General features: G+C 45.8%; 1 protein-coding gene across 10 annotated transcripts in view; it reads right to left on the bottom strand.

Moving 5' to 3' along the window:
- Positions 1 to 13,307, bottom strand: part of Plekha7 (pleckstrin homology domain containing A7) — a 212,231-nt gene that overhangs the window by 26,398 nt on the left and 172,526 nt on the right. For 5 of the 10 annotated variants that reach the window (XR_007103905.1, XM_047516606.1, XM_047516600.1 and 2 more), the window contains exons 11-15: positions 11,477 to 11,999; positions 10,869 to 10,955; positions 9,998 to 10,117; positions 7,688 to 7,741; positions 1,769 to 1,849 (exon numbers count right to left, since the gene is read on the bottom strand). Coding sequence is in view for 9 of the 10 variants with exons in the window: in XM_047516606.1 (XP_047372562.1) it covers positions 1,769 to 1,849; positions 7,688 to 7,741; positions 9,998 to 10,117; positions 10,869 to 10,955; positions 11,477 to 11,999 (865 nt within the window). In the remaining variant the exon portion in view is untranslated. The remainder of the gene's footprint in view (positions 1 to 1,768; positions 1,850 to 7,687; positions 7,742 to 9,997; positions 10,118 to 10,868; positions 10,956 to 11,476; positions 12,000 to 13,307) is intronic. The other 5 variants (XM_047516607.1, XM_047516604.1, XM_047516605.1 and 2 more) reach the window with 3 other exon arrangements.

Genomic DNA, 13,307 nt, shown 5'->3' with positions numbered 1-13,307 from the left:
GGTGAGGTCTTCACAGCCCTTTCATCAAAGTGAGGGCAGTGAACTCATCTGTTCTCCAAGGAGGCTGACCCTGACTCATTTCCTACATAGAAATTGCTTTCAAATTGAGATATGCTTTGGGGATTTTCCCTTCAGCAAAATTCTTCCCCTTATTTCCCTGAAGCTTCTTACCAAGGATATCTTTTTGATACTTAAATAACAAGGCAGAGAATCTAATTGAGCAATGCCTCATTTATCTAGTACTATCAGGAAAGAAAGAAGATAGTCTACACACAAAAAAAGGCATTTTGAAAAAGATGACTCTTCTAAATTAAACTTTTTGATAGGAAGTTTTCTAAAAGCTTGCCCTTCAATGCTTTCCTAGAATACTGAATATACATTCAACCTTTTCTTCTTCTCTCTCTGTCTCTCTTGGGATATCAGCACTCTTTCTTTTCTAAGAAACAGATTTCCGTCTCCTTTTAAGGTGGCACTTATAAGGCATTGTGAGTTAGGAATTCAAAGAACTTAAAAAGTCCAACAGAGGGAAAGTACTTACATCTCTTTCCTCCCTTTTGACTGCACTTGGTGCCCTTTAGGATGTCTCATCCCACCCCCAACCCCACTGTGTCTGACACTACTGTGGCACACAATACATCAGATTACAATGCTCTGCTTGCTCATCTGCTCTCCTCACTACATGGTAACCTAAGTAGGGGTGACTATGGAGACAGGGATGTGTTTTCTCTGCATCCCCAAAGCCCAGCCAGGGCATAGCACATTAAGAATATTCAGAAAAAGTTTGCTTAGTGAGTTCATGAACTTTTCAAAATAAGGTGGGTTGGTACTGCTTCCTATGGAGGAAAGGCCACAGGCTACAGAGCATGGGTTTCCTGATGCCTGTTCACGCAGCTCAGAGGCCCTTTTAACATCTGAAATTAGTTCCATTTCAGAAAGCTGAGGTTACTAAGAAATATTATATTCACATGTAATAAATTAAAGCTAAGTGTCCTTTTAAAATTATGCTTTGTGATGGCAATGTTTAAACCCATTTAGACTTCAATGATGAGAAACCCCAGTATCTGTCACCAGAAAAAGTGGATGTTCATGGGTGCTCATCCATTTGAGAAAATCTTTGCATAAGAGGGGAATCAAAGCCCCCCAGGCATCTTACCTCTCTTCCATCACATCCCAACACACCTTCTCAGGACCCAGGATGGCTGGACACACCACCTGCTCCCCAACCTGCAGCCTCCCTTGGGATGCTATGAGAGTTGGTCTGAGGTTATTCTGTGTCAGTCAAAGTAGGTATGGGGTGGCTGGCTTTACTCTAGTCCAGCTCCAGATTATTATCCAAATATCTACACCCTGCCCCAAAGCAGAGGCAAGGGTCAAGGTGGATTCTGAGGATACTCTGGCTCCTTCAGGGGACCAGTAACTGCTATTCCCTCCCAAGAAACTCATGCTCCATCCTGTCTAGATGAGCCCTCGCCATGGAGGCAGACAAGTGAGAATGGAAACACGACACAAGCTGGAGGCAAGCCAGGCAAGCTCCCCACCCCTTGGCAGCACAAAAGATGGGAGTCACAGAGCACCACAGATGAGCGGCTCAGCCTAGTGCATCAGCCACAATGCTGAAGAGAACTTCATTTAAAGAAAATAAACCAAAATGACTTGCAGGAAGCCTGGGGCGATCAGGAGAGCAACTGGTTAAGCAAGTGATGGAGCCGGCACTGAGCCAGAAGCAATGGAATGGCCCCACTCGGAGACACGGATCAGATCATCTTACGCTTCTCCTGGGCCGACAGCCCCGTGCTGACTTCTTCAGCACTTTGTAAAGCACGTTGATCAAAGGTTCATTATTTTTAATCTGTTCCAAACAAAAAGGCAAATACAACAAAATGTAACAGGTAAGACATCAGACAACACTTGAAGCAGCCAGAACCTGGGGAACTGGTGAAGGGCAACCTTAAGGAGGATGTGCATAATACAATTAAAATGAACCCTGGTGACGCTCCTTCCCAGCCATGGGACCTTTCTAGACTCTTCTGTGACATGGAGCACACTAAAGCTCTGGTTGAAGGGATCTGTTTATGTGATGGGGCTGCTTCAGAGCCCATGTCCTTCCTAGTTCTGCCACAGAAGGCAAAGGGGAATTTTGCTTCTTCCTTGCCTCCCTCATTACGTTCTCTGAGACATCAAATCTTTGATTAGAGTTGTGCCAATGCATTAACCTCACTGCCACCCAACATTTTCCAACTTAAGTCCCTTGGACTTTTCATTTCCACACTTGGGATGCATCTAAATGGTCATGTCTTATCAAAGGTTCCAAATGCTTATATCTCCTTTTCAGAAACATTGTTCTCATCCTCTAGGAAGATGGATTTTTCAACCCTGGCTGAAGTGTTTTTTTAAACCCTGGAATCACCTGGATAGCTTTTGAAAATACTGATTCCTGAGTCCTACCCCAGGAGATCCTGGTATGGGATGGAACCTGAGTGAGCATTAGGGTTTTTGTTTTTTTGTTGTTTTTCTTTTTTAATGCTGGGAATTGAACTCAGGGTCTCATGTGTATAAGGCAAGTGCTCTGTCCCTGAGCTACACTCCCAGTCCAGCATCGGGATTCTTCAGAGCCCTCCTGGGTGATTCTAATTGTGCAGTCAGGACTGAGAGCCAATGCTCTAAATTCATAAACATTAACCTTTACAGTGCCTCAGAATCACCTAGAGGGCTTGTTAACAGACACATTTGCTGGAACCCACTCCAGAGGTTCTCAATGAGTAGGTCTAGGACAGGACCTAAGATTTTCGCATTCCTAACAAATTCCTGGGTATTGCTGCTGGTCTGAAGATCTCACAACCCTGGCTGCATATTACAAACACCTAAGGAATTTTCTTTAATTCTTTTTGCTTTTTTCAAAGAGTAATGCCTGAGTATTAAATCACAGTTTCTAAGGAGTACAGCTCAAGCATCTATATTCATTTAAAAAGTTCCCTGGTAGCTGGGTATGATGATATATGCCTGTAATCTTCTAGTGGCTTGGGAAGCTGAGGCAGGTGAACTGTTGAGTTCAAAACCTGCCTCAACAACTTAGCAAGGCCCTAAGAAACTTAATGAGACCCTATCTCTAAATAAAATATAAAAGAGGGCTGGGGATGTGGCTCAATGGTTAAATGCCCTGGGTTTAATCCCTGAAACAAACAAAAACAAAAAACAAAAACAACAACAACAACAACAACAAAAAACCCTCTCTGGTAGTTTCAGCTTATGGCCAGGATTAGTAATCTCTGTTCCAGAAAAACAAACCTCAAACTTCAGTGAGCACAAGAATACACCGGAACTTGATTTTTTAATATACAGAATTCTGGTACCAGAGGTTATAACTCAAAGAGTCCTTCCTTTCAGATTTGTTTTTTAAGGGGTCTTTTGTTTATTTTTTTTAAAGAGATGAGGTTTCATTATGTTGTCCAGGCTGGCCTCAGACTCCTAGGTTCAAGCAATCCTACTACCTCAGCCTCCCCATTCGCTGTGAAAGAACACTCTACCATACCAGGCTTAGATCTGCATTTTAAAAATCTTGTTTCCAGGTATGCTGAAAATAGATGATGTTCCAGATAACAACTTTAAAAACTGCTCCAGAAGTTGACTTTGGAACCAGACCCTGAGTACAGAAGCACTGATTTTAGACTCAAGTAGTCCAGAGTCCAACAGACATGAAATTATTGTTGGCATGTTCCTCATCAGAGACATGGGCCTCTCAGAGGTTGACCACAACCTTATCTGCAAAGGCACCTCCTGAGCAGCTGCAGATACCCTCCTCCACTTCACCTTCCTGGCTGTGTTCCAGATACATAAAAATAACTCATAGCCTGTACAATAGAGTACTATTTCCAGCTACCCTGGAGGCTGTGGCAAGAGGATCACTTAAGTTCAGGAGTTGAAGACCAGCCTGGGCAACATACTGAGTCCTCCATCTCAGATAAGTGAATAAATAAACTAACTAAAAACAAATTGAAAATAAACTAATTCAAGTTGTCAATAATGGGTCCCCCACATCACCCACTCTTTTAAGTCAGCTAGGGTACAAGGTTCTGAAGAGCAGAACTTACATGCCAGAAATAAAATTCAAAGAAGACAACTCTGGGGTGGCAAAGTATATTGTATATGGAAAAAAGAATGCAGGGGTGAAGTCACTTCCAGCCATGTAGCTTTGCAGAAATTACTTAACTTCACTGAGATGGGTTCCTGGTTAGTAAGACAGGGATAATAGTTCCTGTGGTTCAAGGTTGCTGAGAGGATTAAATGACATAAGTGGAAAGTAAGTACCCAAACTCTGGGCCAGGCAGGAACAGTGATCATTGTGGAGTCCTGTTCACCCTGGCACAACCAAGTAAAATGTTGAGAAGAAAACACTCCCCAAACACCTGGTAGTTTGGAGTATCTTCTAAGAGCCCCTGGAACATTGCTCCTGGATATAGGAATTGGTATATTCCCTTTTTTGTTGTTGTTTTATGACACTGGGCACTATATGACTGAACCACATCTCTAGCCCGTTTGATTCTTATTTATTCACTTATTTTTTTGAGACAGGGTCTTGCTAAGCTGCCTACACCAGTCTTGTGATCCTCCTGCTTCAGCCTTCTAAGCCACTGGTATTACAGGCATGCACCATGGTGCCTGGTAGTATAGTCCCTCTGTGACTTAGCAGATTGATTTAGGTTTTGAACACCTCCAACCAAAAGCTTCCCACTTAAAATACCTAGCAACAGTTCTGCAGGCTCTCAACTCCTCTCCCCTGATTCACTCTTCTTTTTGTCTGGATCCTGAAGTGGGACATTGATCTGGGAATCTTATTTTCTATCTGGATCTGAGCAGGGCAGAGCAGTCTCCCTGCCCCTCTGAAGGAGGCTGAGGAGGTGTCAGCCTTTCTGGTAGCCACAGCAGACTGATGACACACACATAGTGCAAAGCCCAGTATCTCTTCTCACATGTGTTACTGGTGAGCCCAGTGTCTCCCAGTCACTTGGGGGACTAGCTCTCCAAGAAGAGCTTAACAACTGGAGGAAAACTCAGAATCACACAGCTGTCTTTCTTCTTCCCTTCCTCCCTTTATTTTTTTGAAATAGGGTCTTACTATGTTGTCCAGGCTGGCCTTAAACTCCTGGTTCAAGTGAATCTCCTGCCTCAGCCTCCTGAGTAGCTGGGACTAAAGGTGTAGGCCACCATGTACCACTTCACATGCCTGTTTTTCAGGAAAACCAATGACAACATCCAGAAAGCCTCATCATTAGATAACATCTTGGTCAAATAGCTCCTAGTTGGTAAAGAATCCCAAGGATGCAAACTTACCCCTCTATTCCATCAAACACATTTCTTAGCATAATGATCCAAGCTTGGTCCCTGCAAAGCTTAATATGGTCTACTACTGAAACACAGTAGTAGAAGCACCCTTTAAGAGAGGCCATGCAGCGTGGTGATTAACAGTACAGGTTTGAAAACTGGAGCTCTACCCAAATACCATCCGACCTTCCCCATAACTGCTGTGCAGCCTTGGGAAAGTAATTTACCACCTCTGAGCCTCAGTAATTTAAAAGATAATATCACTACCTCTTGTACAGGGCTACTGTGAGGTTTGAATAATTTGATAGAAGTCAAATGCAGTAATTGGCACACACACTGTACCCTCTACTGTTATTAAGCTTCTGTTGGAGTCAGGGCACACAGGGACTCCTAGTTCTGCTGTGCTATCCTGTGCCTCAGTTTCTCCTTCTCTAATCTCTCATAGCTCAAATTTTATGAAGATGAATAACACAAACTTGTGGTACAGTTTCACTCCAGGGCCACCTTTGAGTGTCTATTATCACATTTAAAAAGGAATCAGAAGACAAGTCATTCCTAGAACTGTTGCTCAGGCACTGTTTGAAATTGCACTGTGCACCAAGCACTCTGAAGTGTTTTGTAGTATGCCTGGGCTGGGGCTGAGCCAAGCCTCTCCCACAGGCCCAGCACATGGTGGAGGTATAGGTATGTCTGGACCAACTCCTCGGTCACAGGGCAATGGTGAGAACTTTGCAGTTGGCTGTAACTGGTGGTCAGGGAGGCCAAGGAATGGTACTGTACAGGGAAGAGGAATCTGGGGGCTGGTGGACCTCTTTCCATGGGCATGGTGAGAAGGACCCTCCCTGTCCTAACAGAATGCAGGAGGATGAAATGGGCTGCCACATTCAGCCCACACTGCCACAACTGAGCACTTTGAATCCTAAGACATTACTATCTTATTTACAATAGTCACTTAAGCTCTGTGTGATCTGATTGTGATGTAAGCTGAGAAGATGTCCTGATCTTGGGGGCTGGTTATATAGCTCAGTGGTAGAAAGCTTGCCAAGTAAGCTTAAGGCCCCACCATAGCAAAAAGAAAGAAAGAAATGAAAGAAAATGTCCTGACCTGGAGCACGCTCCTACTTTTCCTTATGCCCTAAGCCAGGTTTGACTTTGTGTTTACCTTCCTTCCTAAGGACCAGGATAAAATTAGGACCCTGTCTTGACCTCCACACTGCAGCCCTTGCCACTTTACTGTACTCCAGCTCTTCTTGGTTTCTGCTATTCCCGTCCCTTTAATCTGAACCAATTCCAATCCCTGGTTCTTCAATGTTCCACACCTTCTCCCAAAAGCCTTCCTACAAGCTCACAGTACTTCTCATGACTTCAGCTGAGAAGCGTGAGCCAAACAGATCTGTTATTTGGGAATTAATTTCTCTTCCCAGACTTTTTAAGAATTTGAGACAGGAAAGGACCCTGATGGTGCTTAAGCATGAGACCCTGTCCTGTCCCCATTTGTTGCCTTAAGGCCTACTGTTCATGCCCGTGTTCTGCAAGGCTGGAGACCCCCATGTTAAAATATCTCAAGCCAGATACACTTGGGGACCTTGGGAGGCAAGACCACATGGCAGCTGCCTGGGTGTCCAGCAGGCTCCTCACCCACCCTTGGTTGATTAAAGGTCACATTCCTTCAGTCTTTTCATGGTTCAGGCCTAAGAAGTGCAGTTCACAGTGGGGGCTTTCAGAGAGCAGTGGGAAGGAACAATAGCAGCTCTTTCAGGCAGAATGCCTCTCCCTTCTACAGGAGGCTTCTCCAGCTCTCTGTGCTGTGCAGGCTGAGTCAAAGCCTGGAGCTTTACCACCTACGGGGGGCCCAGCATTCATCTCTAAAGGAAGGAGGGAGGTTAGCCCAGCATTCATCTCTAAATGAAGGAGAAAGGTTATTGGTAAGCCAGGAAGCCACATAAGTCCACGTGCAACTCGCTCCCCCAGCAATAAAACCAAATAATGTACCAAGTCCCTTGCAGCTAAAATATATACCAGTGACACCCCAGGAACCAAACATAAACCCCTGCCCCTACCAGAGGCTCTGAAAAGGTGAATAGTTATTTTAAGAGGGACCTTTGGTTCTGACCAAGGGAAGAAAAGATCAAGATTTTGTGTCCTCATTATGTAAGACAGAGCCCTTGCCTCAGAATTCACAAAAAACTGTGAAAAGCCAGAGTCTGAGGCTGTAAGAAATGAAATTTTCTGATTCATATAGGCAATTTCTTCATTTGGGGTCCATTGATAAGACTGCAAGACCTCTGGCTTTAGGCTCAACTTCAAGGAGGTGACACTCTTGGAAAGGTGAGTGTCAGAGGAAGACAGGATCCCTGATGCCACTTACCTTTAGATCCAGGTACTCCAAGTCTTTCTTCAGCTGGAGGTAGGTATCGTCAGCCTTCAAAGGAAGCACAGGGAGGGTAAAAAGAAAAACAAACAGTATGAATACCTAGACTTTCCGTAACTAGGGGATTCACAAGTGAGTCATTTACATTGCACAGCTTTGGAAACAAGAGGCCACAGCAGACCAACACATCCAGGGCCACGGAGGAAGCACAAATGTCTCACTATAGCTCACAGCACTCTTTTGGCACAGTGAAGACTGCACGTTACTGTGGGGAAAGCCAGCTTGTCCCCCCCAATAGCCTGATGAAAAGGATCCTTCCAGAAGGTTAGGACGGCAAAGCAGTTGAAGCAGAGGCTGGGCAGAATGAGGGGGGAGTCTACCTGGAAGAGCACATGCTACACCTGAGATATGCATCAGTTACCATTTCTTTTCTTTTTTTAAGCTGTGGATAGGCACAATACCTTTATTTAATTAATTTATTTATTATGTGGTGCTGAGGAACAAATCCAGTGCTTCACACGTGCTAGGCAAGCACCCTACCACTGAACTACAACCCCATCAAACCTTTGGACTGAGTCACTTCACATGCATGAAGTAAGATGACCCTGATTGGCATGGATGGATGCCTGGGAGAAGCAGGAAGACGACTTGAGTAACCCAGGAGATCCCAATGTGACCGTGGGTTCCAGAACAATAAGCATCAGTGGAAGTTTCCTGAAATCTTGCTCTTTTTGCTCAGCATGGAGTTAATATGGCCATGTCAAGAGCTAGTGGAAGAAGTCCCAGGATCAGACCTATCTGCTTGTGGCATCTCCTGGTAGCTGTTGAGTTCTTCAGTATAATTATCAGAAATAGTGAAAATAAGGAAAAGATTTTTTGATTTCATAGAACTCATGCTCTCTTGTGAAGCCAACAGTGAGGCCGAGGTCCTGGGGGAGCTTAAGAATAGTTCAGGTGCCACATTTTTAGCAACTAAGAGGGTCTCCCAACTAAACAAGACAGGGCTGTGGAAGGTGGGACCATGCACAGCTCTGATATGAAACAATCGCATGAGAAGTTCAGGCAGTGCTTTTAAACATGGGAAGAACCGAAGGATTGTTGTCTAGGATGCTTGTGGCTTGCAAAGTCTTATTTGTGTCTTTACATTGTTCCCTTTTCCATTCCTACTTCCCTAATCAGACAAGTCCCTACATAATTTTCATAGGAGTAGGAAAGATGGAGCTGGAGAATGTTATTAAAAAATCACCCAAATCCACAATTTATGTTGTTTGCACAGGCTCCTTTACATTCATCTTTCTTTCTTTCTTTCTTTTTTTCTTTTTTTCAATACTTGGGATTGAGTCCAGAGCCTTATGCATGCTAGGTAAGTGCTGTACCACCGAGCTACATCTCCAGATCTTCTTTAAAATTTTATTTTGGACAGGGTCTCATTAAGTTGCTCAGGCTGTCCTTGAACTTGCCATTCTCCTGACTCAGCCTCCCAAGTAGCTGGGGTTATAGGAATGCACCACCACATAGCTCTTACATTCATTTTTCTAAATATATTCCCTGAGTCTCTCAGTTCTTACTAAAACAGGACAGGGAAGGAAGGTGAGAGTTCCATCACCCTCTTCATCTGCCCCACCTATCTGTGCAGCCTGGAAGGACTGGCATCAAGAGATTGAACCCATCTCTACTTGAGGACAACTCAGGGGAGGAATCAGTTTCTTCAAGCTGCTCAAGATGCTTAGGAGAGCAACTCTCTGGCCAGTCCTCAAAGAGACCAACTATAAAACCGAGTGTCCTGGACACTGTTTAGAACCCTGTGACAGACAGGACCTGGATTTTGTAAGAAATCCTCGGCAAGTCCCCTCCCCTTCTGGATCCACTTGCTTTGTTTGCGTGGTAAAACTTCCATCCTACCTAAATTCTCCCAGGTTACTGCAAAGCTCAACAGGATGAAATGCGAGATGCTTTGCAAGTCAGCAGGGTACTGTCCACAAAAGAGAAAGGCCCCTGCATTTTCCCTCCAGGCTGTCCTGCATCTGTCTTTCAGCATCCTGAGGAGTGTCCAGGGTGACAATAGCCCTTCAGACATGACCAGCTTCACAGTCACCATGTACAGCCTGAGAAGCCACATTTCAGGTTCCTCACACCACATGCAGACCCCTCCCCAAAGCCAGAGGGCAGGCTCCACCACTGTTGCAGCATCTGGCAGTGGCATCCAGAAGCAAACAGGCAGGGAATAAGGGAGAGAGCCAGACAGAAAAGACAGACCAGAGCACAGCACAGGGATCATGGGCCAGCATATCACACCCCGGCCCTGACCTGGCAGGTGGGAAAGGTCAGGTGGCGCTGCAGTAACTGGCCGACAGCAAAATCTCGCACACTGGCCAACTTGGCCTGGTGCCTCCGCAACCTGGTGAGAAGCAGTGAGAGCTCCTCCAGCTGCAGGTGTGTAGACACATCAGGAGGAAATTAGCCACCACAGGGGCACGCCACTTTAATTACACTCCTTTCCCCAGTGCCGGGATAGCACTGATGTGACACCACTAAGTAATGATTGCATTAATTTTGTCATTAGGACAAATAAAGGCAGTGGTAGCAAAGGGCTGCAGGAAGTTGTTTTCTCAGGAAAGCTGCAACCAACAGTGCAACCTCACCCAGACTTGAGGTTGGTTTAAAAAAAAAAAACACGAAAAAAAAAAACCACACACACACAAAAAAACTTTTTTTTTTTTCCCCTGCGGTGCTGGGGATTGAACCCAGGGCTTTGTGCACTTTGGGCAACCACTCTACCACTAAGCTACACTCCCAGACCCTAGACTCAAACTTTGAAGGAAGAGTTAATTAATCATAGTAAAGACCATGGAAGAAAGGAGAGAAAAGAGAGGAGCTAATGGGAGAAAGGCAGGTAGCTGGAATATGCTTGTGACAAAATTCTACTCAAAAGAGAAGCTGAGTCCAACATTCCCTCGGACTTCCCCCTAAGCTCTTCACCCAATTTTTGAAGGACCAGTTGCATGATGCCAAGACAAGTCATGGGATTTCTTTGAGTCCGACTTTTCTCATCTCTAAATGGGGTTAACAGCTGCCTGGTGGGCTGCATGACTCTGGGAGGGAGGAAAACCCCAATGAGATAAGGCCTCATAAGCTGTATCATATCATTCACCTGGGGAAGGAGGTTGGGGCTGCTTACCGATTTTCCATGTAAACTGGGAGCACTGACAGTATGGGTCATGTAACCCATTGAGGGCATGGAGCGCCGGTCCACGTGAGAAGAGTTCTGCAGGTGGGGAGACAAGAAGTCACACTGAGGCAGGGAAAGGAGGCCTTGGCGACTCACTCCCAGGGCAGCCCAACAAATGATACTTCCCATCTTCAAGTCCCACATTCTTCTCTGTAAAATGGGAATACACATTTTCCCCATTGGGTACAGCCCAGTAAACTATGAAATTCCCTTGGAGAGTTAAATGTATGTTAAGCTGTAAAAAACTGAGCTTACTGAACACAGACATCTTTTCCTGTCCTCCAAGCTGTCAAGGAGCAAACTGTGTGACCCTGTACAAATTATTTTCTCTTCAATGCCTCTGAGTTCTCATCTGTGGAATGGACCTATCACAGCACCAACCTCATAGGGTTTTGGTAAGAATTAAAATAAAACTTCTAGAACTGCTCTGGCTTCTAAAAGTACTACCTAAAGTGTTAGCTATCATGATTAGTTCCAAATTGGTACTCAAACCAGGTGAGGCTCCGGACACCCAAAGGCCAGACTTCAGGCACACGGCAGAGGTTGTCAAGCCTCACCTTGATGGTGTGGCCCCGTGCCTTCTTGGGAGAAGCCCCCACTGAGATGTCCACACTCCTCCTCTGGTCCGGTGGCTTCACAGTAACCCTTTCTGCTGGTGTGTGTGGTCGCCGAGGTGGGAAGACCCTTGGAGGCCCAGGGGGAGGGATATCAGAGGGAGATGGGGGCACAGAGATGGAGCGGGGCACCTCCAGCATGCTCCTGCTCCGGCCCTGGTCAGAGAACTCCAGGGAGCCAGCACAGATGGGTGCTGTGGGGCTGCCATGCCGGAACTGCTGGCGCTGCTGCCACTCATACAGCTGCCACACCGTCCCATCCCGGTGTGCCCGACGCTCCTCACTCGACATCTTCAGGTGACTGGCTCGATCCTGTGCATATTTGTAGTCACTCGGCAGGTTCCGGGGAGGGGGTGAAGAGCCCCCTGAGGGGTGTCGGCCACTCTTGGGCAGAGTCTGGTAGTTTTCTGGGAAGGACAAGGGCTGGCTAGGACCCTGTCGAGGAAGCGTCTGGTCTAAGGGAAGGCTAAGGAGAAAGGGAAGGACAGGTCAGACCACTAAGCAAGGGAATACAGTTCAGCATATTCAGGAAGTCAGGCATGTGGGGGAGTTCTGTAAGAACCCAAAACAATGATAAGGCAGACATCCAGGACTCCAGTCACTGGTCTTTGCAGACGACTCCAAAAGCAATTTTGTCTGTCAGTCCCCTACCAGGCTGACTTAGCTGTCCCATGTCCCTCTCTTCCAATGTAGTGTGATTGAATGGATTGATCCTTCTGTCCCTCTTGCCTTAGCCAGTGACCATGGGTGTGCACATGTCTAGAAAAGACCTTTCATACCTCTGGGTTACTGAGATTTTCCCTCTGCCTGGGATCCTAGCACCAAGTTCTGGAGATTCTTAAAGGAAATGGCTGCCATAGTTCCTTCCTTTTTCTACTGTACTAGTCTAGACACTGATTAATGAGCTCACTCAGATACTTGGAGGCCTTCCTAAATCATTTCCAACCTGAACAGTCACCTGCTCTGATCCAAGCACTCCCATAACCAGAAACTTCCATTACTCCCCACTGTTTATGAAATCAAATCTAAATTCCTTCACCTGGCCTCAATGCATCTTGCAGTCCTACTGTTTTCTCACTCCTCCTCCTACCAGGGTTGGGACTTGGCTGGGGCAAGCCAATGCCTAGGGCCCAAACTTTAAGGAGGCACAGCCCCACACCTGCTGGAGTCTGAGGATGAGCTTCACCCTGGTCCTGGCCCATCTCCTCCACACCCGAGCAACTTCTCACAGGGCAAAAGCAGGTAGTAGTCAAGCTCTACCCTTCACTAGCTCCGCAACTCTAGGTGTCTTACTGACTGCTGGGTCTCAGTCTCCCTGCCTATAATGTGAGACAGCATTACTTGCCTCATACAGTTATCCTGAGTAAATGAGACCCTAAGGTAAAATGGCATTCTCCATCAAGATCCTCCACCAGCGTGTGCCACCTTTCCCCCTCTTTATTCTCATAATACTCTTTTTCCCTCCCCAATCTGTATGGGTTCTCCTCCCGCTATTTACCCAAATCTTATTCTCCAGGACAGTGGACCATGCCTTTCCTATTGGGGCCTTCCACAATGCTGTAGTCTTCAACATTCCTTTGTTTAACCTCATTATCACACTGTTTATACCTTTTCCAAGGTCCTGTATGGATGTGACCTTTTCATACTTGCAAGATGTGTCTTCCCCAGCCAAGATGAAAATTCTTGAAGGGAAGGAACTATGTCTCACTCTCTTGTGGTATTGTCTACAATCTGGGAAAATCCTGACATGCATAACCAGTCCTTCAATAAACAT

This window comes from Sciurus carolinensis, chromosome 11 (genome assembly GCF_902686445.1).
Source record: "Sciurus carolinensis chromosome 11, mSciCar1.2, whole genome shotgun sequence".
Taxonomy (NCBI): domain Eukaryota; kingdom Metazoa; phylum Chordata; class Mammalia; order Rodentia; family Sciuridae; genus Sciurus; species Sciurus carolinensis.
The sequence above is the reverse complement of the archived record's forward strand: the minus strand, read 5'-3'. Positions and strand labels throughout refer to the sequence as shown.